General features: G+C 32.4%; 1 protein-coding gene across 2 annotated transcripts in view; it reads left to right on the forward strand.

Moving 5' to 3' along the window:
- The first annotated feature begins 15,410 nt into the window (after positions 1 to 15,410).
- LOC118198023 (aminopeptidase N-like) overlaps positions 15,411 to 27,052 on the forward strand; it is a 62,906-nt gene continuing 51,264 nt past the window's right edge. Inside the window, exons 1-6 of one of the 2 annotated variants that reach the window (XM_085808387.1) lie at positions 15,411 to 16,354; positions 23,950 to 24,203; positions 24,285 to 24,440; positions 24,577 to 24,688; positions 24,859 to 24,979; positions 25,078 to 25,232. In XM_085808387.1, the coding sequence (XP_085664513.1) occupies positions 15,962 to 16,354; positions 23,950 to 24,203; positions 24,285 to 24,440; positions 24,577 to 24,688; positions 24,859 to 24,979; positions 25,078 to 25,232 (1,191 nt within the window). In that variant the 5' untranslated portion in view covers positions 15,411 to 15,961. The remainder of the gene's footprint in view (positions 16,355 to 23,949; positions 24,204 to 24,284; positions 24,441 to 24,576; positions 24,689 to 24,858; positions 24,980 to 25,077; positions 25,233 to 27,052) is intronic. The other variant, XM_035369613.2, reaches the window with a different exon arrangement.

The following is a 27,052-nucleotide window of genomic DNA, read 5'->3' on the forward strand; positions in this document are numbered from 1 at the left end:
TAATGAACGCGCTATTTTTCCCCGTACCAAAGCCGAAACTAAATAAACAACTTTTCTTCCTAATATGGAATGTCAGATGGTGAATCATACTCCCGGAAATAGCTTTTTCCCCGTTCTCTGCATTAACATAACATTTGGTGTGCACGAAGAGTACAGACAGGTACCCGTCGTTCTATTGGTCAAAGAATTGCGAAAACAATAGAAAATTCCGGTACATTCGGCCACCCACCGAAATACTACACGTTTGAATTTCTATCAAGATCTTAATAATTTGCGTTCTCGTTCCGCTTGGTCATATTCGTATTTATTATGATCGTTATGCTTATATTATGAGCATATGTATGAATGTTTATAATAACATAATTGCAGTAACTGAAGTGTAGTAAACTTCCAAAAATGGTTGTGTTTTGACACAGATTAGCTTTCTAAGGAATAATATTCGGAATGGCTTAAATAAAGGGAAAGCAATCGAATAGTCAAAATAATTTCATTTGTTTGGCCAATACATTATACAGTACGAAGATTGAAAGGTTCTCCCCTTTCTCCGCAAAATCTCGAATATTGAAACTGTTACAGTTCGCTGCAAAACAAGACCGGACCTTTTTTTTTTTTTTTTTGTCACTTTCCAATCTGGATTGAATAGGACTAAAAGTTCTGTGGTCTACCAACCTAAGCGAAGAATGATTCCATTCCGGAAATGTAACGCCATCTGTTGAAAATTAGAATGAAAAACACCCCAGTTGTTTACTTCTTTATTCTGCCAATACCGGCAGCTGTTGATTCCGATTGCATAATATCACATAGGGAAGAATTACGGCGCACGTATTGCGCAATAACGTTTGCGATATTTTGCAGATATAATTAATTTTGATGTTCTGTCTGAGATTTGTTTATGAACACTTAAAAGAGTTTTACTGTGCTTGCTAAGCAGAATATTTTTCAGTTCCATTGGTTTATTTTTATATGATGCACATATCGAAATGTCAAAAGCACTTATTTAGCGGAAAAATCTAAAGAACGGCTACAGTCCCCCCCCCCTCCGCTTCTCTTTTTCAAGTTACGCTCGACTGTCCGAATATTCGCCAATTTCCAAGTATGCGGGTTAGTTAAGCTTTTACTGTTAAAGGATGATTGCTTGAAACAAATTTCTGTCTTCTGATTTCAGAAATGTTCCTCTTTTTTACTTAAATTACTTGCAATATCTGTTAAGGGAAAACTGATATACAATGAAAATTTAGAAAATGTTCAGAATTTAGATTTAAATTATTTAAATATCAATATGAGTGGAAAAATAAATTGTATTTATTATTAGGTTCCAAGCGAATACAATAAATATGCCTTATTATTATTTATTTTCTCTATTTTGAACTGAAATTTCATCATTAAATCTTGTAATATAGTTTAGTTCTGCATAGTTTTTTTTTTCTCTCATTGTAAACTAGTTCTGTAAATTGAACTGTTATTTAAAATTTAAAAAAAGTAATTATTTTCCATGGTTGAGGTAATGCTTATTCTCTCTTAATAAATACTGCATTTCTCATATTTTAAATTACAAGTCTAATTTTTAAGGTTATGCAGTTGTGTATAATGTAATTAGACAGGTTCTTATTTTTTTCTTAAAATGTGCTTATAGGTGCTTATTTTTTTAACTAAAATGTGGCTATGAACCCTGGGTGTCTTCAACGAGCCACTTGGACATCTGAATGGCACAATGTGATATTCAGCGGTGTGCTTCGGCTTTGTCTAATGATAGAAACCGGTTAAGAGACAGGAGGTGTCGCGGAGATAGAATCAATCTGACTGCTATTGCTAAACGCCACACAGCTCATCAATGTGGTATAATGGTTTGAGCTATCATCAGTCATGATAGCAGGTCACCCCTGGTTATGAATCAGAGGCACATTGATGGCACATTGTGCTACCTTACCTGAAGCATTTGCGAAATGAACAATGCAACTAGCAGCACAATGCGACATCACAGAGGGCATTTGTTAACTGACTGGCCTTGCAACATGCTGCACTACTTCCTTGGCCTGTGATATCCCTTGATCTTTCGGTTGACTGAGCATATTCGAAGCATGTCTTCTTAGGTTAGGAGCTTACACTACCGCTAAAGGTGATCATGCATCTTAGAGATTCCCTGTATATTTCGGCACTGTATAAATTTATCCTTCTGTAAATAACATCACTTACTTCATATGCATACTCTGTCTGTCTATCAGTTGACATCACATTCTACTCAATCTTTTTTCCCATGTTGGGCAGTGTAAAAAAAAAAAAAAAAAAAAAAAAAAAAAAATCAACATAACTTACTAACTGTTAGTAAAATGTAAATACAATGCTTCTTTAAAATACATCCCAACTATTATAAGTGTAAAATATTTAATGCTACTTGAAAAATTTTACAAACTTGATTTTATTCTCAAATTTATTTTATAATTATGTTTAATATTAAGTTATGTTTAATAATAATGCATCATAATCACAGATTGTTTTATTCATAGGATAGTATTATAAAAGTTCAGGCATATGTAATATCTTTAATTGAATTTGTTCAATTCTCATTTGCAGACAGGTCCTTAATTTTTTTTTAATTAACCCGATGACAGCTCAATTTGTGGACCGAAATCGCTTCCAAAATTGTGTATTATTATTATTATTTTTTTTTTTTGCATATATTAAATCTATATATATTGGAGAATTGAAAAATGCACTTTTTCTTTCTAGAAAATATTTTTTATATAGATTTTTATCATGAGAAACTAAGTTGCCAGAAAAACAAATTTTAGATGTTATCACAAAAAAAAAAAAAAAAAAAAAAAAAAAAAAAAAATTTAAATAAATTTCAGTCAAATTACAGTTAATTTCTATTTATTGCAAAATATAAAAAAGTAAAATGTATAAAATTTAAGAAAATATAAAGCGCTGAGGGAAAATTACCTTAGAAACGCAGTTTAGTATGATAGAGTTCAAAACAGGGTTGAAAGCAAAGTCCAACATCACAGTCTTTGCACCAAATTCAATAAATCTAATTAATAATCAATCTAATTATTAATCTAATCAATAATTTAATTAAATAATCAAGATAATCGCGGAGCTTTTTCTAGCAGCCATTTCTGTAAGAGAAAAGCGCAAAAAGTGAAGTTTGAGCTTTAATACCATGTGCCTTCAAATGCCGCAATTTAGTGGATAACTAACGATATTTGTTGGCCAAAACGTAAACTAAACGCCTAATACTGTATATAATTTATTTCAATGGTTAAACGGGGGAAAAAACGGGATGCGCTCCTCAATAAAGGAAGAAAAACTTATGCCCGCGGAAATTGCGGGATGAGCAAATTTTGCTACATTTGAGTTGCTCGTGAAAATCGCGGGATGGTCAGCCAGAGGGTTAATGGTCTTTAAATTCTTTAAAAGTACTTAACTTCCATGCACGGATATGTGTATGAAGTCTGCTTTTAAAATTACGTAAATAAAATTACTCACATTTTCATATATAATTGTTCAAATAATCATAATTCAGTCGTACTATAAGATTCTGTTTTATGTACATTTTCCATTAAAAAGTGAATAACATTTAAGTAATGTTACATACGTTATTTCCAGCAATATCTTTTGTCTTTATTGTAAGCAATAAATATACTTTCAATACAGAAATGACCACAGTAGAGAATTCTAGCACAAAGGAAGCAGAAACAATACAAATGAAAAGGAAAAGATAAATTACTTTGTATATGAAAATGACATACCGATGGAAGTTTAATTCCTTATTTTTTATTCATCAGTTCTTTGTGAACGTCCAGTAACAAAGCAAAACATTTTGTCATTTTAAACTGAAAAAATAACTTTTTTAGAAAAACTGTCTGTAGAAAACAAACATCTAAGTGTTCAAATATTTTCCTTTTTTCTTTGAATTTGAATCCAGGATATAACTAAGAATTTTCATATCAGGCGATGAATTGCTCAGCCGTTGAATGTTATGTTAGTACTGGCCTATAAATTAATTGAAAAAGGACTGCATATTAATTTCAATCTTCTATATATTTAAGTTTATGCTATTAAACACTGAAGTTAGATTGTCGAAAAAAGTGGATATTTAGGAATAAAAGAATAGTTCTGCAGAAATAAAAGCAAAAAAAGAAATGCATTTTAATTATGAAGGGGGGAAAAACTAGAAAGCAATAGAAATTAAAACGAGAGAAGGAAAAGTTTTAGCATTTAATAAATCTATGAATGTTATGTATTTAAAGAATTTTGCTTATGAAGTTTTTGATAGAAATGCATACTTTTAAAGTTATGGTTTAATGTTCCCATCGATTAAATGCATGTTTTAAGATTACAAATGCATATTATAAGGTCTCGTTATTATTTTTTGTACATTTTGAGAACGTATCAGATGGATTTGTTGGAGAAAATATCACGATAAGAAAGCAAATTAGGTATATGATAAAGTATATATTCTAAGCAAAAGCAAGATGACAGTATGATGGAAGTAAACAGTGCAATGCAATGGAAAATGAAGCGAACAAAACTACAGAAAATCGAATCTGGCAAAAAGCTTTTCAGTTTTAAAAAACGAAGAGAGCAGAAGATAGTGCAGTAGAACTTAACATATGTAAATATAACATGGGTAAATATTACACGAATTATTGGGGAAAACAGATGAATGAGAAGTTGAAACTTCAGACTGAATCGTATATAATATACGAAATACAGGGTGTATCAGTACAGCGGTGAGAAACTTTCAGGAGAGATAGCATACACCTAGACGATGGGAAATCACATAGCAATGCATGGTCGGAAACGCTTTCCTGGCGCGGTAGTTACGACACAAAACGCAAAAAAGGAAGGACACAAACATTGAGACAAAACATGTTTTATTATGTTTAGTACAGCAGAAACCTACAAATAAGAACATAAACAAACAACGATCATCATTAAAGAAGGTGTTCGAAATTACAACCCCGGACTGTGATGCAAGCCTCACTTCTCTGGGTCATGGAAAGATGCATGACGCACGGTTCCTGCATCACTGTCCGGGTCGTAATTTCGAACACCTTCTTTGATGATGATCGTAGTTTCTTTGTGTTGTTTTTTCCCTTGTTTCTGTTGTATTCCGAACAATAAACATGTTTTCTCACTCCGCTCGTGTCCTTTCTTTCTTGACTTTTGTGCCGTCACTACCGCGCCAGAAAAGCGTTTCCGATTCTGAATTCATATGTGATTACCCATCGTCAGTGGCGTAGTTAGGAGGAACATCTGTCCCCGGGCGCAGCAATCCAGGGGCGCCAAATTGATGTTACGAAATTTTATAATGAAACATGTTCCTTTCTTGGCACACAGAAAGGGGCGCAAGATCTTCCGTTGTCCCAGGGCGCTGAAAACCTTAAATACGCCTCTGCTCATCGTCTAGGTGTACTCTCTCTCTCCTGAAGGTTTGTCACCGCTGTACTGATACACTCTGTATATTACATAAGTATTTGCAGTTTTTGTTTTCGAAATAAAATGACTAGTGGTAACAAATTATATAGCAGTCTATAGAAGCCTTTTCTAGAAGGTGCAGTTTTAAAAGGGGCCTCCAATTTCCTTCAGGCCCCGAAACTATATACCCGGCATGACAGCAATAGTGTCAAACTGGCGGCCTCGAAGTAATCTTAAGTAGCATACGAATACATTTACCATACATCAATTAGCATTATTATGACATTATTGATTTCTAAACAAATTTGAAAAAAAAAAAAAAAAAAAATTGTTATAATCTGTAAACTTTTGTGTTCCATCCATAAAAAGTTAGATTATAATGCAATTTGACATTATTTTCATTGCCAGTGGAAACTAAATTGAGTAACGCCCCCAACAAATCTGCAGATGGAGATAATTAATTTAAACTGTGATGTAAATCTTATTGAAAGATTTGAAGATAGAAATTTGATTAACTTTTTCTCGTATTCGTAAAAGTGCCCTCGCTAACGAATTTTTGCCATAAGACTAATCGCTTTGTTTGAGAGTAGTACATTTATGTGCAAACAGTTTTTTCCCGCAGTTGAAAATTAATAAGTTAAAGAAAAAGGGAGGGGCGAAAGAACGAGGCTGATTAATGAACTTCTATAATTCATGATAAAAGTAGTTCCTTAATCGAAATCGAAACGTCATGACATATTGTAGTTGAAAGGTGTACAAAGAAATAAAGAACTTATAATTACAGTTGAACTCCAATTATCCGAATAAATTGGGAACGGACACCATTCGGATAATAAAAAATTCGGATAATTGGATTTTTTCCGAAAAAAAGGTCTACATACACTTTAATTAATTACTGTATATACTGTATGTTTAAAAAGGGAGCGAAAAAAATTATTTTTATAGAAAAAAAGGGTTTTAATTAATTAAAATGAAAAGGTAACACTTTTACGTACATGCTATATAGCGTACTGTCCAGCACGTACAAGTGCTGAAAATCAGTGCTTGCTGAACATCTCGGTCAAAGTGAGCGGTTTGAGGGACACCGTGCCAGCACTTAAATTTTTTAGTCAACCTTTACTTGCTTTTAAACATTTCTGGCACACTACCTTTTAAAGTTGGAGTTTTGATTTAAAAAAAAAAAAAAAAAAAAAAAAAATGGTAGGCCGTCTAGTTAGATCTAGAGGAGTACACAAGTAAAATTTTGTGAAGATAGCACTTATCGTTTAATTCTGTGGGTGTGCCCAAAGTGGGCACACTGATTGAATAGAGCTTCGAAAAGAGTGCTGAAACGAGCATTGTTGTCAATGAACTGACCGATGAGATGCGGAGAAACAAAGAATACAGACTCTCAGTTGTCCTAGATTAGCTGTGAGCCCAGTCTGGGCACACCTAGGGTTCGCCGTTTGATTTTAGGCAAGATTTCAAGGTAAAAATTTAAAACTAATATAGAATAAGGAGATTAGCATACAGCCAAAAAAATGACATGGAAATTTCTTTTCAAACAATTCCTTTTATACCCTAAAAAAATCTGAAAGATTTCTTTGAAAAATAAGGGTCTTAAAAAACTAAACATGGCTAAAATATATGTACTGGTTTGTGTTCAGCTGCCATCTACTATAAATAAAGAAGGTTCAGAGTAACCTATAGTAACCTATAAGTCCTTTTTCATTCAATTTTTCTGTGAGTACAGAAGGAAATTTTTAGGTGTGTCCAGAACGGACACACTGTGCCGCAAAGGGTTAAAGGATGAACAACTAAGCTTCTGAGCTAGGATCTTAGCTTTTTCACAAAGAATCGGACCCGAAATCCAGTTTCCCATAGAACGTTGCTGCAAAAGCCACTTGAAAATGATATCTTTTAAATTTTTGTTCGTTGCTGCCTTCATTGATTTTCTTGGAAAACTTCTGTCTTCGTTTTCAAGCAGTAACACGAAGTTTAAGAAGTTTAAAAGTGTAGATTTGCTCATTTTAATGTCTGAAATCGTTGATTGTCCCACACTACGTTTCCGCCTTTATTTTTTATCTTAAATTCGGATAATCAGCGGTTCGGATAATTGGAGTTGTACTGTATTTACATATTTCTTCTGTCTGTGTCAAAGAAAAATTTAATAAATAAAAGGTGATAGTTGTCCTTATTTATATTCAAGTTTAGCTAAATAAGTTTATAAGGTATTTCTCCCGCCTACTTAGCATGCCTTCGTAGTGTAGTCGTCAGCACGCTGGGCGCGTGTTCCAAAGGTCCGTGGTTCGATTCCCGCAGAAGGCGTTGGTCATTTTTCACCACTTCTAATGTCTCTACAAGTTATTTAGTGGTTGATTAAGCACATCAGAATTATTTAAAATAAATGTCAGCTCGAAAATTTAATATTTGTCTACCTATGCGTTTGAATTACATAATGTAACCAACAGAAATTTCTTGCAAATTGGAACTTTTAAATTTCAGACAGAAAATAAATCCAAATTGGAGTTTTTTTGCTGCGTCATTATTATTACCGTTTTCGTTTGTTTTGGTAAACATTTAGTGAATAAAATTTAAAACTTAAGTTAAATATGTTTTGTTAAAAAATATTTCTGCCTCGACTAAGTCGAGAGGTTCAGGGTTCATGCGCGTTATTAGCGAAGTAAATTGATGTAGAAATGAGGAAAAGGTGAGCGTCATTTTTGTCTTTGCGTTAGAAAAGACGGCATGTGTGAGAAAATCGCAAGCGAACTGCGCGCCTTACTGCTTAACATGTAAGCATGCATTCTACGATGAAAGGTAGTTTTTTTTTTTTTTTTTTTCGGGGGTGTGTTCTATTACACCTTTATGTTTCATTCCTTAATTTTGAAGTACTCTTCATGGACTAATGTATATAAAGCTAAAAAATGGTCGGAGGCTTTAATGCAATGGTTTATGCAGCAAAACTATATTTATGCCAGGTGTAAAAAGTTAATATTATAATAGATCAGCCGAAGGGACTTTAACTGCCAGTCATGTTTTTTTTTTTTTTTTTATGGTTTTTAGTCATGGTTCAAAATAACTGCATTTCTACTTAAATATTTCTAGAAAGTCAAAATGATTTCAAGCTCAAAATGTCAGTCATATCAAAATTTAAGGTGAAAGAAATCAAGTTATGCTGCCTCTGGCAAAGTTTTCCAAGACCTTGGTCTCAGATCTTATTATTACCTTAAGACAATTATTCTTGATCTCGGAGATAACTCAGCAATAATGATAACACACAGTTAAAAAAAGCTGACTGAATAAAGCAACTGCATTTCGCAACTGCTCGTTAGTGAAGAATTTATAGCGTTCTTATAACTTTATAGGATATTCTAAATTTTTTGTCTTACAGTTGAACTTAACCAAATAAATAAAATATTGGGTCACTTCATAGAAAATGCGTTTTTTAACATAAGTTTTAAAATAAAGGGCATCCTTTACTTTAAAATGATACTAAATCAATAATAATTATAACTAATAATTTGCAAATTTTAGATTACATTCTAAGCCTCAATAAATGTTTCCAGTTAAAAATTTAAAATAAAAAATAAAACCAATTTAAAATGTAAACAATTATGCAAATATTTTTTTCTGTTCTTAAATAAAAGTAATAGCTACTGATGTCAACTCAGAAAATTATCTTTATTCTTGATATTGGAGAACAAAGTTGAAAATTGAAATGAATAAAAAATAATTTCAATTTAAAAGTTCCGTTGTTTGTTTCCACATTTCCTTTCTGAACGTAAAATGGTAAAAGTAGAAAAATATCAAAACATTATAAAAAATTACCTTTTATATAAAATTAAACAAAGTATCAATAAGAAATATACTGAGAAGAGTATAATCTGTATGTTAACATAAAATTTCATTATCGTAATTCGTTTCTATTATGGTACATGGAAGGAGTGGGAAATTTTGCAGTCGATCTTTTTATAGTATTTGGTTTATTTATTATGACAAAGCACTGGAAGGCTATCTGCGCAAGGGTTACAGCAGAAAGCATTGCGGCAAAAACATCGTGAACGAAAAAGGCGCGGAGAAAACAACGCAGGACGAAAACGTCGTGGTACAAAACATCGTGGGAGAAAAGAAAGCAAAGAGAAAACATCGTGTTACAAAATATCGAAAATAAAGCAGTTCAAAAACTTCGCAGTTTAAAAACATTGTCCCCGAAAATATCGTGGTAAAAAATAAAGATTCTACAAATCATTGCATGACGATAGCATCGCACACATGCGCTTTTCAGGTTTTAAAAGCTGTAAATGCATATTCGCATAAAGATTTGGAAGCTCAAGAGATGTTAACGACAATTTAAGAAAAACGGAAATAAATCAAGATATAATTTCTATCAAAACAATATCAGATTAAAAAATGTGAAAAAAAACAATTTGATAATTAACTAAGTATTTTTATAGAGGTAACCTCATGCAGTTATTTATCTTCCTTTTCCTAAGCATTTTTAGGCTGTATTTTTCATTAAAATTGAGTAAAAATTTATAAAAGTTATTAATTTATTAATGACTCGTTAATTAACTAAGTAAATTTAAACTTCTATTAAGTGCAATAAGTTGCATTAACTTTCTATTCATTTTCAATTTTTAAATGCTTAAGTTCTTTCTTACTTTTTCAGCAAAAATTTATTAGTTCATTTAAAGATATGAAATAAAAAAGTAAAAATATCCCTCTTTCCTTCTTGCGTTCCCAAATCATTATGCGAAAACGGATTTACAGCTTTTAAAACCGGAAAAATGCATGTGTGCGATGTTATCGTCATGCAATGATTTTTTTGGCAGGATCTTTATTTTTTACCACGATATTTTCGACGACGATATTTTGTACCACCATGTTTCAGAACTGCGATGTTTTTTCTTTGTTTCCTTTTCTCCCACGATGTTTTGTACCACGACGTTTTCACCTTATGTTGCTTTCTCCGCAACGTTTTCATCCGCGATGTTTTTGCCGCAATATTTTTTGGCGTATACCCTGCATAAGGGGAGGGATGCTTTCGTTAAAGAATTTCTAAGAGAAACTGGCTCGTGTACATGTTACGCATGGGGAAACCTGAAAACGTCCATGCAGCTAACCCGTTCGCCGAGGTTCGAACCCCGGACCGAACTACTAGTATTCTGCGATTTTACCGCTCGGCAGCATTTTTATAGACTATTAGAAACGTACAAAGTATGGACAATGAAACTAAAGCATTTATACTCAGAACATTTTCTCTTTTTGAAGCTTTTAAAATATGTAGCTTTTAAATATGTAGATAAAATATAAAAGCTGTAGCTTCAGGAATTAAAAACTAATTTAGATTTTTTTTTTCGAAATTTAAAGAGGTAATGCCTTTAAATGGCTAGAATTTACTAGTGTCATAGCCTAATGGAATATCAAATTATTTTATTTTCTTTTGTTGAAATGCACGAGTGACATGAAGTGAAATTTAAAGAGGCTAGCTGTTAAACTGGTAGTTTTTACAAATGAAAATTAAGCAAATTTTTCTCGATGTTCATTTTTTTTATTAACACTAACGCTTTAAAAATGTTAAGGCCTTTTTTTTAAAATTAAAATAGAGGTTTCGAAATTTTTTCCACATATTTCTTATACTTTTGAGACAGCCGTGCATGGAATTAATATTAACTTGCAGTGTTTTTTTTTAATATTTAAACTGGGAATTAGAATCTATTGTTGTTTTATTAGGCATGGAAACGATGAACTTTTACTAAATTTAATAATAGAAGGATAAAAAATTCCATATAAGAGTTTTGTGCAATATATCTCAAGGAATGCGGAAAAAAGTAGATTGAAATTTAAAAATATAGCAGCAAATTTTAGAGAAGGAAATTTTTAAATTATTGAAAATTTATTTAAACGTACAACTTAATAATATATACATATTTTTAAAATCCTATTTGTAATTGATTGGTAAAACGTAATGCAAATACATTGACTAAAAAAGTGATATTTTGCAGAAATGAAATTTATAATCCAAGCTTTAATTATTTTGCATTTTTGAATAATTAAAATCCTAAAATCATTGTAGGAATTTGTGTTTTGAAGGTTAGATGCATGAGATATCTTATATGTTCTTTGATTTATTTGTTTGATAAAACTATGCATGAAATTTTGACAGATTTGCAGTTAAACTTCTGCCATTTATGTTTAAGGTTTACTAGCGAAATGCTCTTTTAATTTCTTTCTGCCTCTTTTCGCCATGAAGTTCACTCATTCCAGAATTTATGTAGATTTGAGTGCTAAGCAGTTTTACAATAAAGGTTAGAAACTTTTACGAATAGAGGTTGAGAGATCGGCCTGCGTTCCGCTGCTCTGCCGATTTTGAAGGAAATAAACTTTTGGCGATGATAATGCTGCTCTTCCTGGGAATTCTTTGGACTAAGTGTGTGTTCGAAATTCTGTCGCTGTTTAGGCAGTCTTGTAGTTTTTTCTCGACTTAAATTTAATTTGTTAAATTTATATCCATTTTGAAAGGGCGCTTTGTGTTAAAACCAAGTCCAGGTTAGCTGGAAAATTTTATGACTGTATATTTTAGTTTAATCACTTACAAGTGGTGAGGCTGAATAAATTTGAAGTGTTTTAAATCCTTGTCTGTTGGTTTCATGGTTATCTAGCTATTCTGGTGCTGATAATTCATCGCGCTGAAGAAACGTAGCACTTTATTTTTAGGTAACTGACGTAGTTAAATTTAGGTTAAAGCAACACGCCGAACAAATATTAATTTAGATGTCAAACAACAAAAATCAGTATTATATTTGCAAATTTGCACAGGACTAGTTTCGATGGTTTTACCGAACCATCATCCTCAGCTAAACCATTCCATTTGGTTGGCTGAAAAAATAATGGTCTAGCTGAGGATGATGGTTCGGTAAAACCATCGAAACTAGTCCTGTGCAAATTTGCAAATATAACGCTGAGCTTTGTTGTTTGATTTCTAAATTAATATTAACATCGTTAAGTTAATTGGACCCACAGCAAATGTTGTAACTGATTAATTTTACAAATAAAAACTTCAGACCGATTTTTCCCCACGTTCATTTTTTGTTGATATTCAAGTTTTAAAAATTATAATGATTTTTAAAAATAAATATTTGAGGTAAAGATTTCAAACTTTTTGAGCGAGTTTATTATTAGTTCCGATGAAACTGAGCATAAAATTAACGTGAACTTTTGCTGTTACTTTTAAAACAAATGTTTAAACTCTGAATTAATTTGACTTTTCCATTTTTTTTCGCTACTCATGAGAACAAAAAATTTTATTACGTCTAATAATCTATAAAATAATGCATCTAAAATTCCATTCATAATTCTGCGTCTTATATATCAAGTAATGCTCAAAAAGAATTTAGATCAAAAAACAGTAGTATTTAAAAATAGAGTAGCAAATTTAAAAAAGTGAAATTGATTTAAATAATTTTTTTATTTTATGAAAAAACAATTTAATAATAACTTTTTTTACATTCCCTTTTCTTTGTTAAAATATAGTGCAATCAGAATTTTTCCATAATTTCGAAAGAAGTTGAAAAGGTACTATTATGTTAGTTATTCCTTTCTCATAACAATGGCTGTTTTATTTTATGATGTTGGATGAGATTTTCCAGTTTTGTTCTCTGGCGTGTTATGAACAGGATCAGTAGTGTTGAGATTAGTGGAATATGCAGGATATAAAAGATGCCCGAGCTCACTTTCATGCTCTCCAAATCAATCTGTCACTATTATTTCTGCAATATGAATTGCTGTATTTTCATCTTGATACACGTATCATCTTGCGGGCATGCTTCGAAAGTAAAAAATTGTGCATTGTTTATTTAAATGACCTACACCAGAATATTGAAAATAATGGTAAATGCTTTAGATTTTAGAAGGTAATATTACCGAGGAAATACCTTTTCTTAACAAAACATGATTACGTAGTTTTAAAAACGCTAATAACAACCATCATAAATATTGCTTTTCATAAATTTAGCCAAAACTGAGTTCACAGGGTGCTATTTCTATATAAAATTTAACCTTTTGTATGTTGATTCTGTCCTCCTTCTTATGTGCAATATCAGAAGTCTTCCGCTGCGCAATTCAAACAACGGTTACAGAGACAAAATAGTGAATGAATTCTGTTAAAATTTCTACAAATATGCTGAACTAGCTGTCGCAATTCATTAAAAAAGGATTTGAAAGTAAACATTCCTCAGAGATGACGGATGAAGAAGAATTGCACAAAATTGCAAATTAGCTTTGGAGCACGAGTGTTATAAAGAATTACTCATTTAGATCACATACTCTTTTGAACGCGTGTATCTCGTTGATGTTAATATCTTCATCATCTGTTTTTCATTTTTCATGAACCTGTCTTTAATGAATTTGACATTCACTTTCAGGTATGTTGCAATGTCCAGAAATCAGATTTGCACAAAGATTGCTATGTTTTCGCAATATTTGTGATTTTTGAATTTATTAGATTTTTGAGCTAACCAGCGCATGAAGATCATCACAAAGCGAGAAATGTAAGCATTTTACATAAATTTCGCACTCGAAAGCTTATTAGCGTATTTCTTGCTTGTACTTCGTAACCATTTTATGTTTGGAATTGATTCCGTTCCATCCGAAAGGTAAGCATCAATGACATTGATGCGTAATTCTTATGATTATTGATTATTGCGTTCAGCATCTTACACAAAATGGTTGAAATTTAATTATTTTCAGAAACATAAACTTGAGAAATGATTTGTTAATGTAACCAATTAGACCAAAGCAAGCGAGAGCAAAGCAAGGCTCCTGTCAAAGAGGAATACTCCTGACATATCTGAGTTCGTTGACAATATGTCAAAGTTTTTCATATAGGAGTTACGAAATTTTATAGCAGATCGCATCGCTGCGTAATATATTGCGAAGACCGTGAAGTTTTTGGGCCAGGAAACATGAAAAATCAGCAATACCTCGCGAGGATTCGAACCAGGGATCTTCCACTTGCTAGCTAGACGTGATAAGCGCTTACATCATGAGAGAACTCACTGGGAAAAGGGACAATTCCTTATAATATATATAAGACATAGGTAACAATCAGACCAAGTGAATGGCGGTATCCAGCGTTAATGTTTCCAATAGCAGCTTGGAATTCAAAAACTGAGAGAAATATTTAAGAATATTCTGAGATAAAAACTAAGAAAATAAATATAGTGACATAAAATCAAGGGTTAAGTGATAAATCTGCTTATAATATAAGTTTAAATATTTGGTTATGCAGGTAAGTCGAGTACGATTTTCAGAAGTGAATTTTGAAGAAGATACACGTTATCTTACATCTGGGCAGATGTAGTATATGTCTATATAAACTGAAAAATTTAACATAATTTTTTTTCATCCTTTTTAAAATTGTAAAATATGTAGTTAAAATGGTGCTATTATTACTACCTCAGTTTCTTTTCCTTAAATGCCAAGAAAGCTGTCTGGAAGACGATTGTAGAATTAACGTGTCTACATTTCTTAAATTTCAATGTCTAAACAAAGATGTTATCGTATTAAAGAAACTTCCATAATGGCAGTCTTGGTGATTGCAGAATACGGATTTTCTTAGAATTAAAATAAAAAAAAATTAAAATTAAATTGGTAATTTAAATTTTCTTCTCATCACTGAATGTGGAATTATAAGAGATATTTAATCAATTTTAATTTATGTACAGTTTTTCTTTATAAGTTCATGATCTCATTTTCTGGGTTTGGTTTCTGGGTTTGGTTTTTGGGATGTATTTACATTTATGACATTTTTCTGCATTCTTTAATTCACCTAGTGATATTTGTATGTTCACTTCTTCATTTCCAGTCTTTAATTCATATGTAGGGGGAAAAGAGAGAGAGAGAGAGAGAGAGAATCTTCAGTTTGGTATAAAAGTGAAAGGGAGCAAAATACCAACGGCCATCCAACTCTACTTAACCGGATGAACAGGTCTTGAGAGTTAATAGGTTCTTGACATTCACTTTCAGTGTCAGTGGTGACAGAATTTCATGTGGAAGTTCAAGGGTCTGTCTCTATACGTTTGCTCCACTCTGGGGAAGTAACTAAGTTCAAAGATAGTTTGCTTGCTCAATTTTGTGATAATTATTGGGAAACATTGTAGTGAATGCAATGATTTTATTTATCCTGAGATGATACAATAACGTTAACATCAGTTTTAATAGCGCTGGTCAGAACACCGGTTAAAATACATGAATTTCCCAAGAATAGTAAATTTTTTCGTAGCTTATGCATAGTTATGGTTACTCGTGTAAGATTTACCGATTGAAATTCGAAGCGGTTTTAGTGCGAGTTTCTTTGTAAATCATTTTTTTATTTAAAATTATTATATTCCTTAGGTGCAAGTATATTTCTCAGGACACTGATGACTGAAATGAGTGCAACACATGCCTGAAGAACATTAGCAGTTTTTCCTTGCAAGAGGTAGAAATTCAGAAAAAATTAAAGATTCAGATCAACGTTTAATATATTTTACGTTTTTGCGCTATAAACGACCATAAGATGAGCCAAATATACGATGAAATGATTGACATTGCCTATCAAAAAAATGACAAGAATGAAAGAAGTCTATACTTTAGAATTATGAGGGGAATTCAGTTCGCAGTTTTAGCATTAGCAATTTTATTTCTATTTGCTTGGTGTGGTGGTTTTATTGTTGAACAATTGCCACAAACAAATTTTAGCCTTTTCAGATTCGCTGAGAGAGTTGCACCGAAGGAGTGTTGTGGTATTGAGAACGATGGAGCATTTGAGAACACTGTCAATGGAATGTTACCTGAACATGTCATTCCACATCATTATAATCTGACATTACGTTTGTTCATGCCACCAGACTATAATTTTACAACAGATGGAAAAGTTGAAATACTTATTGAATGCATAAAACGAACCAAGGTAAGAGAAGCCTTTACTCTCTTCTTGTATTAGAATGTAATTTATATCTGTTAATATGAAGAGTATTCTCTAAAATATTAGTTTAAATTAAGAATATAGTAACGTGACCTTAATATGTGGCATTTAAATACTGAATTCATATTTGAAAAAATAAAACTGGAATTTATTTTGTTTTAAGGAAACAATAATAATAATAATTACACTTATAAACAATGTGTTAAAATGGATAAAAAGCTATCATTTAAATTTTTTTTATACTTTGATTATCTGAATGTAAAGCTATAAGATGAATTAAACTGACCGTGAGTTAGTGTTTATATTATTAATAATCTGAATTTTTTTCAATTTTCTTTTAAATTCAACCTCATAGACATATTATTTCTGATACCGCATAAAAACTTTTGATTTAATTAGCAGAAGAAGCTCTATATATTGATTACTATAAAAAAATCAGGCTAATTAATAAAGTATGTATTATTATATTGTATCGCTTTAAACTGAAATCCTTATTTTGCTTAAAATCACCAATATGTAACTATGGCTTAAACTGAAATATTACCATTGTGCGAAACGATAGTCACTGCCCTTTATCATAACATAAGTCTAAAACGATGACTATTAAAGATCCTTCCTCAGTCTTAAACAGGAAGTAATTTACATTTGTAAAATGAAAACGTAGAGACAAATTTACTGTGAAAGGATAACTATAGTAGCTGACCTTACCCTGCAAAAGCTGCGTAAAATATTCTGAAAGAATTTGATGGTAAAACTTTGATAGGGATAAATTCTACGAATTGTTGTTCATTGTCACATTAAAATTAGCACGAAATTAACATTTTACTCCCTTTCTGAAATTAAAACTTATGAAACGAAGTATAAATGCATAAATATAGTATGTGTTTCAAGCTAAAATAATTTGTAAATCTATACTCGATTAAAAGAAAAGTCTTGCGTAATGTATAAACGTAACGGCATAATTTACATTAAATATGTTTATCTTTGATTTAGAAAATTTTAATACATTACCCTAAATTTTCGTTACTCGTAAAAATTCAATTAAATTTTCAAATTGAGAAGACTTATTGTATAGTTGGCCTGTGTTATCTCTTGCATCCAAGGTGAGGCAGGTCTCTCACGGAGCTCTAATTAACCAATGGATGGAATGACAGGACGTACTGGGAGATAGTGACTTAAAACGAGCTTTTCAACTTAGAATTACCCTTTTTATAGAAAATTGTTTCTGAAGAAATTGGACCCATACAGTTAATATCAGGCTATTTTTAGAATGTTATTACATTATTTCAACGTGAGTTTCGAAATTTTGATGGTGGATAATATAGAGCTTAATACAAAAGAAATTGAAATAAGCTGATGCATTGAAAAGTACATATTTAAATATGTCATTGGGAAGTTATTTAGAGCAGTAGTCTCAAATCGGTGACCTGCGGGCCGCACGCGGCCCCTGAAGCATTTTTATGCTGTGACGCAATTATGTATTTGTTGCAAATACGGTTTTGAAAATATTTCAAAATTTTAATTATTTGAAGTCTGAATTTTCATTTTTTTCCATTTCCATTAAAAACGAACAGAAATAACGCACGAGAAAATCCATAGATGGAGCTAATTACTTTACAATGCAATATAAATCTTATTTAGATATTCGAAGATACGTATTTTATTGACTTTCATGATATACGTCAAAAAATAAATAAGCTCAGTTACGAATTTCTACACTAAGAAGAACTGCTTTGTTTGGGATAGCATATATGGGAGCAGCTTCTTTCCACAGTTAAAAATTAGTAAGAAAAGAATATAGTTAACCAATGAGCATCTAAAATCCGTGACTAAAATAATTTCTAGCAATTTCTCTCCAAAGCTACAAACTTTACCAGAATAGGAATGTCTCCAAGAATCAAGGTGAAGTGAGAAATAAAGAAGTTTGTAGAAGATAAAAGAAGTTTACATACAAATAAAGAAATATGTAAATATAAATAAAGTAGAAAATAAAGAAATTGAGAAATAAAGAAGTTTACCATTATATGTATTTTTATTTATATGTCGAAGAAAAATGTAACAAATAAGAAAATGAAAATAGGTTGTAATCATTTATTCTCAAGATTTGTCCTACTTGAAGAATTTTCTCTGAAACTTAGAATCTATTGATGCTAACTATAACTTCATAATTTGTTTAGTTTTAATTTAAATTAAGATAAGTTAAGTAATGATTAATTAAACACGTTAGAATTCTTTGAAAGAAATGCCAGTCTAAGAATTTAATATTTAGCTGTCAATATATTCGAATTATAAAGTGTAACCAACAAAAATATATTACTGGTACTATACTTTATATTTCAAATAGAAAGTAAATATTAATTTGAATTATTTTCCTTTGCGATATAATTAACTGTATGTATGTTTTGACAAACATTTTGTAAGCGAAATTTTAAATTTATTTAAAGTATTTCATTTTGTTAAAAAAAAAAAAAAAAATTCTCCTTCTTCTGCTGTTTTCATATCATGCATATGGCCTGCATGCAATTTGAGTCTACCACTAATTTAGAACATTAAAAATTCATCGATTTCTTTATTCAACTCAGAATTATTTAAAAAGTTTTATTTCTTCTGATACTTTAAAGAACTATGATTAACACATCCTTATATAGTCGAGTAACCTTACCTTTCTGACAGACTACCGATTATAAGTAGGACGAGTAAAATTGTCTTTTTCAAGGTATGATCTTTGGTTATTGATTTGTTTACCTTATTCTTTATTTTCTAGTGTAATTTATCGGTACAGCCTGTAATTGCTAGTTTAATTGAAAGGGAAATTATTCGATCCCATATAGATATGATAAGAAATTTATGCAAGAGCTTATTCTAAATTTCTTTGAATTATTAATTAACACCTTTTCTCCTAATTCCCAGAATGAATTTTAATGCTTGTCGCAAAAGAATTATTTACCTTAAATATTTTCCCCATTTATACTCGTCTTTCACTAATTGGGATACATTCTGAAATCTTACTAGAATATTTTAAGAGCACAGTACGCCTTGAGAACGGAAAAAAATAAATGTTTATTCTTCAGATTAGAAGTACAGTTAAAATTTTACTATTTTATTAAAGATCTTCTTTATCATTACAACGTATTTAGAGACAAAATACGTCAACTGGTGGCCGAGAGAATAAGCCAGCTGAAAGCTTGCAGTTCGAGCCTTTTTCAAAGTTTGACAAACGGGCTGGCTGCATGGAATTTCAGTTTTTTTCCTCATATGCAATGTAAGCAGGAGACAATTTCCCCTTAGAAAATTCTCATTGAAGGCATCACTTCTCTTAGGCGGATAAATCTGCATTATTAAGTGAGCTGTTTTGCGTTATTAAGGGAGCTAATTTGAAAAAGATATTATTACAAGTAGTTACAAGTTATTAATACAAATAGTTAATACAAGGAGAAAAAAAGTTTTATATTTTTTAGGTGTTCTCATTTGAAAAATTTTTCACATGCATTTTCTGATAAATATTTTTTTATGGCGCATTATAAATATAATTTATTAAATGTTATTTAATAATTACCAAACTTTTATGTTCAATTTATTCTTTTATAATTTCTATTCTTTCAGCGTCAAAAATTTAAAAATAGCCTTTATTGTCCTAAAATGTCCATTCACAATAAATATTAAATAATCATATACTATCTCTCCGCTGAAACAAATTATTTTAAAATCAATTTTATTCAAGCCGTAATTGATATGAAAGAGGTTTTGGATAAAATTTGGAAAATGGATAATTAAAATTTCTCATAAATATTTTTAACTGAGAACATTGGAAAATAGACGTTTCAGAGATGGGGATTAGTATCTCAGTGTTAAAGGTTAGATGCTAGTCTACAGGAAAGAAAATTCTATAATTCCTTTTAAGTGAAAATGGCACGCTCATTCTCTGCCTAATTCTTTTGATCTGATTAACTCTCGTTGCGTCATTTGGCTTTCATAGCTTACCAGCTGATGGTTTCAATATCTTCAAGACACTTTCTGTAATAGCTGGTAGGTCTTAGAAACGTAGCTGTAGAAGTACGTTCGGAAAAAATGACAAAAGATGATACATATACACAAATGACATAAAGATGATAACTTTAATAGAGGGAAGGGGTTAGGTTAAAAAAAAACGGTAATATACCATGTAATTTGCTCTTGTAATATTAACTGTGGATGACGAAACTTTGAAAACGTCTTTATAGCCAGCTCAACATAGTTATAATTTTTTAAAATTAACTTTACAATTTTTTTTCATTAGAACAGATATTTGGCTTGAAATAATTCCGATTACAACATTTTTTTTTCTTTACGAAAGATAAAGTTTGATATCCGTATGCTATCCTTTACGTATCTTTCTATTTAGTAGGCAGGTAACCCTCTTTGCCCTTTGCCGTATTTCGTTAACCTAACTTAATCTATTTTTCCCAGCTATTTTCTAGCTTTTTCCAAACCCCACAATTTTGAGCTCTGAATAAAATTTTGTGCTTATTATTGTGTTATAGAGTCTGTCTCTCTTGTTCCACATAAACTATAATATACCCTAAAATGACCTGGCGAATTCTCGCATAGGCGTGAATAAAAACTACTGACTCAAACGAAGGGTAAAAATAAGCCTTTATTAATTCAAACTAGTTAACAGAAAGGCACGGACTTCGTGCGTTACAAAGACACCGTCAACTTGCGGTGGAAACTAAAACGTAGAATATAATACAAGTCAAACCTGAAATAAACAGTGCAAGATCACACTTAAGTTAGTACGTCTGAGAGGTGGACTCACAGGAATCTAACCGCCGTAATACTAATCTGATAAGGCCAAGAGGCTTACTAGCGTTACCGCGAAATAACAACGAAACGTGCGCTGGGCTAGCGAAACACGCTCTGAATAAACTGAGATATTCACGCGTTTAAATAGCACTTCACTTAACTTTAAATTTACATCCTGGCGAGAGAATGTGAGGGGAAGTTGAGAAGTCTAGAACAGGTATCAAACTTTAAATGTTTAAAATTGAAATAAGAAACCTCTACACAGTGTAGTGGCTCACTTGAGAGCGAAAAGGGTAATCTATATCTTGCTTCCCAGTATATATCTTTAAACTTCATGGAGGAGGATTCATGCATGGTTAGACTGTTATACCTATTATCTTTTAACAGAGAAAAATCTGCCTTCCAACTTTTTCTTCTCTGCTGGTTTTATCCGCAGGGTAATAACTTTTTTTTAAAATTATGTCTTGCTGTCAAGTCAATATTGGAAAGTGTAAGTGTTTTCTAACAGGATAAACATCTTTATGCTACAATTGAAATTTTTTCAAAGCTTTTATAGCTTTGGTTTAAATCTAATTTATCTAATGATCTTCTAACATATCTAGCCCTATGATATATCATTCCGTTGTTTTGATATCTTCTTTATTGTTATTCTTTTTTTTTAAAAACTTTTTATTTAATTGTCTTGATCCATGTTACTCCGATTAACCGTCCAAGTAGATGAAATCACTAAACACTGTAGGTTACTTTTACAGGTTACACCTTAGGTATCACTGTAGATTAGATTTCTGAAGGAAAGGAATGCATGTTTTCCAGTTTTCCTCATGTGAAACACAAATAGCATGCTAACTTTGTTTTGAAATTTTTCGCGAAAGGAGCACATATCATAGCCTTTCTTGTGTAAAAGCCTTTGTTACGAAGTAGCCTGTACACTGTTTTGATAACGAGGCTGTAGCAGCAGCAATTCCAAGCTTCAAAGATAGCCACCATTTGAGACAACTGCCTGTGGCGTTACAGACAAATGTTGATCTTATTTTGAAATATCGTTTATAAAATATTTAAATAATTTGAGACATGTTTTTTTATGGTTTTTGAAGTTTTGATTGATTTAAGTGCGGAGACAAGAAGCTGCTAAATGAGCTGAAAACGTTGTAAGTACATTGCTGGCCATTAAAATTGCAACACCATGAAGGAAAGCAAATACAAAAAAGATATTTATTGACGTAAACAGTGGGGCATGAAGACAAACTGATTAAATTTGTAAGCATTTTGGAGGTTTACAAGGGTGCGAAATTAGTAGAAACAGCTGCCATCCCTGGCAGCTAAAACGGCCCGTATCCTATTAGGCATGGAATCAAACTGGGCTTGGATGACAGAAATGGGTAACTCATTGCAGACCAGAGCAGCAATCGAATACCCTGTAAATCGAGAAAGGTCCAAACACGACTTGCAACATGTAGTTTGCATGATCTTGTTGGAACATGGCGTTTGGGGGCTCTGAAGATAGAGCATAACCATTGGATGTAAGATGACAGAAATGTACCCATCTGCGTTCAAATTACCGTTGACCGAACTAGAGAAGTGCGTGTAGTGTACCCAATGGCTGTCCAAACCATCCAGCATAGGTGCAGGGCGCCTATGCCGATATCGAATGGAAGCAGGCGACGTGCGGTCTCCTCGGACACTCCAGCCACGTATACGGCCATCAGAACGGAGAACCGGGACTCGTTTGAAAAGGCGACATTGTGCCACTCCTGTACCCAGCTTTGTCGTTTGGAGCACCAGAGTCGCCGTCTCTCTCTATGCTGCATTGTCAAGGGAAGCCGAAGTAATGGTCACTCTGCTGATAGTCCACGCTGCTTCAAACTTCGACGCACTTTGCGAGCTGATACTAGGCTTGCTGCAAACATGCCCATTTCCTGACTAATGATCCGTGATGTAGTTTGCAGGGCTGATCTCACAATATGTCTGTTTACTCTGGCGTTAGTCATGGGAGGGCGTTGAGATCCTGCATGCCGTTCAGTATGACCCTCAGCAATCCATTGATTCCATAGTCGCATGACAGTGGTTGGATGTTGACCAGTGCGAATGGCGATATCACGAAACCATAATCTACACTTTCGATAGGCAACGATCCTGCCTCTATCGAATTTCGAAACTTGCTGGTAAGCATTTCCTCTTGTTATTCGAGGCATAACGCGATATTCTGAGCAAACTACCACCTTACAATACACTTTCCGAATGAGAAATCTGCTACACAACTTTTCTTTTATGCAGTGCTTCAGATGTCGTTTCTGGGTGTTTTCGTGGTTTTCCCCATGTGTAACGTGTATACGAGCCAGTTTCCCTTAAAAGTCCTCCACGAAGGCATCCCTCCCCTTAGGCAGACAACCCTCGAGGCTTTGCCATAATCACACACACACATAAGATGTCGTTTCTCCCTTCTTGTGTCGTCTAAATGCGCTGAAATACTAAACATTTGCATATCCCAACTTCTTCTTTTCATGTGATTTTGACATTCGTCAGATCATTCCTTCCTGGTGTTGCAGTTTTAGTGGCCAGCAGTGTATTTATTCGCCCAACGTTCTAGGAGCTCGTATACTGCTTTGGTGAGTTAATAAATTAATAAATAAATAAAGGATTAAAAAGTGACTTAAATGTTTATAGAGCAAGCTCAATTTTAGAACTACAATATAAGTTATAATACTTGTATAACAATCTTTTCAATTATATGTCGTTGGGTTTAATATTTACATGTCTGTTATTCAAGACATTTATATATTTTTATTTATTTAATTTAGATGATTGTTTTACACGCTCGTGATCTCAGTGTGCTCTCAGCAAGTATTATCCCATTAGTAGAGTTGAAGGAGAATTCATCATACGGCACTAATATTTCTGTAGATGCTGAAAAACAATTGGTTGCCATTCGCTTAAACCAAGCACTTAAGGAGAAAGCCTTCTACATACTGGAAATAGATTTCAATGGTCTCATTAATAATCTTTCTGTTGGTCTTTATCGCAGTAGTTACATAGGTGATAATGGCAATGTAAGGTAAGTTCTTTCTTCTCGTATCGCATGAAATTTATTTATTTAACACAATACATTTGTCTTTACAAGTACCTTGTTTCAAAGCTGGATAGCGTCATCCCAATTTCAACCAAGCGATGCGAGGAGAGTCTTCCCATGTTTTGATGAGCCTGGTCTAAAAGCCACATTTCAACTTAGTATCATTCGAAAAGAAGGACTGATATCACTATCCAATATGCCTGAAGCACATGTAGAGCCTTTGTAAGTATATAAGGGATTTTTTTCTAGAAATTTAAGCTAAGTGCAAGATCATGCAAGATCTTATATAATAATTCCACTCTTAGTATAATAATTTCAATGAATATTAAAAAAATTAAAAATCTAAAATTTATTTTAGGCCAGATGGATGGGAAATGGTAACTTTCCAGAAAACCCCACCAATGTCGACGTACTTGCTGGCTTTTGTTGTTGGGGAATTGAAGCCCTTCTCTGATGCTAGAAAGGAAGGCGTATGTACTGATGTTTCTGAACTTGATCTAATTAAAATTCTTACAAAGCATTGAATTATATATTTTACACTACATCTTAGTATCATCCATATGCGTCGATATTTTTCGTTTTAACTCATTTTACATTATCTAAACTTTAAGATTCTGAGAAGTATTATTGACTATTTCAGGTCCAAGTATGGAGCCGTACAGATATGGCTGATTACGGTGGACTTGCTCTATCCGTAACGCCAGATATTTTAAAATTCTTCGGAGATTACCTAGAAGTTCCTTATACTATGCCTAAAACAGGTATTCTGTATTTAAATTTTTGAGCTAATAGACGATGACTATGACAGCAATTTTTTTTTGAAATGTGCTTTGTTTAACTCTTCTCTTGTAATCTATAGATTTAGTGGCTGTGCCAAGTTTCTTGCATGCAGCAATGGAAAATTGGGGTCTTATTACATTTGATGAATCCGCTTTGCTTTACGATCCTGAAAGATCTTCAACGGAAAGGAAAGTTTCCATAATGTTGGTAATAGCGCACGAACTTGCCCATCAGGTAAACAATCCTTGAATTAAGTAACTGCGCCTAAGCAACTACGCTAAGAAATAAGGCAATAAAGTGATTTTATTATAAGTTTAATTCACTAAATTTCCTTGGTTTACGTTATAAGGTATTTCTCCAGCTTTCCTAGCGTGCCTTCGTGGTGTAGTGGTTCTGCACACTGGGCCGGTATTCCAGAGGTCCGTGGTTCGATTCCCGGCGAAGGCGGTTGCTAATTTTTCATCTCTCCGGCTTTTACAAAAAATACCTAATGTCTGTACAGTGGCGCCCGAACTAAAAGGGTGTTGGATGATGATTCTCCTCACCCAGGATTTGGCATCTGGGTACCCTAAAACCCTGGTCGCCCTTTAAAAAGGGGAAGTATATAAGGTGTTTCTCCTGTCTTCTTAGCGCGCCTTCGTGGTGTAGTGGTTCTGCACACTGAGCCGGTATTCCAGAGGTCCGTGGTTCGATTCCCGGCGAAGGCGGTTGTTAACTTTTCATCTCTCTTGCTTCCAAAAAAAAAAAAAAAAAGAAAAAAAAAAATCATAATGTCTCTACAATGTGATTGTATTATTGCGCAATCGTATTTCTGTTATCCTAACCGATAATTTTGAATGATTTCTGATAATTCATGAAGCCTATATGTTAATGATATATTTCTTTTAGTAAATACGGCAAGCATAACAAATTTACTTGAAATTTGGCCATCCTTTTTTTTTTTTTTTTTTTCTGTCCAAGTTTTGTGAAATCAGTCAACTTTACTTTAATAAATTAAATTAATGGATGCTTTTTCCTTTTGTGACTTACTCTTTTAAGCTGCTTACATTAAAATACATAAACACATTTTGAGCTTTCATTCTAAATGTTTTAAATGCTAATTATCTCTTCAGAATCGTAATAAACCTCTTTACTTCCTTATACGAAGTAAAAGACAGACTAAAGGACTTTTTTACTCTTTTTTTTTTTCAAAATGTATTGTGAAATGGATTTAAAATGGGTTCAGAAGAGATTTTTTTTTCGTATGAACGTATGTATGTATCTCGCATAACTCAAAAGCGAGTAGCCGCAGAACGTTGAAATTTCGTATATGGGACTGCAATAACATCTAATGGTGTATCTTTCTTTTTCTTTGCAATTGACCACATTACATATACATATGTATATGCATCCACTGTGTTACCCTGCTCTGTGAGCTCAGTTTTTTATTCTTATATGTTTGTATTTTGTACGTTCTTTGCTTTAAAAGTGACTGAATCATGTCGTTCTTATGTTCTTAAGGTTTTTATGCCTATAGTTAATCTGCATGCAATAGTTGTGTAAATTATCAACAATTTAAAAGTTGTGTAAGTGAAGAATAGTGAATTAAGTTAGTTAGTGCACTAACTTCAGTGTATTTTTGCTCAGTGTGAGCAAAAGTTAACTTTCAGTTTTGCTCACCGAAAATTTTGTCTTTCTGCCTACTGGCCGAATTGCTTGTTTCTGCGTAGAAACTCTAATTTTAATTGTAAATTTTTTTTAACTGTTTTTAAGTATTTGGTGTTTCAGAACAATTTTTAATGGAAATGTTCTGAGTTTTTATGTATTTTTTGCCTTGCCAAGAAGTGAGAACTGAACTGACTGATTGATAAATATATCTCTAATGAAATTCAAGGAAATAAGTTTAAGTGAAATGTAGTAAAAAATGCGTATAATTTGAGAGACCGTACAAGGAAGTCATTTTTCTTAGAAAATGAAAGACTGGTGCATTGTATACGACGCAAAAACCATTAATGGATGATAAGCAATTATAAGTTATATAGAAAATCATTTTTAATGTTTTAATAATTTTTATT

This window comes from Stegodyphus dumicola, chromosome X1 (genome assembly GCF_044657685.1).
Source record: "Stegodyphus dumicola isolate Sdum_Otavi_A_Nest chromosome X1, ASM4465768v1".
NCBI lineage: Eukaryota > Metazoa > Arthropoda > Arachnida > Araneae > Eresidae > Stegodyphus > Stegodyphus dumicola.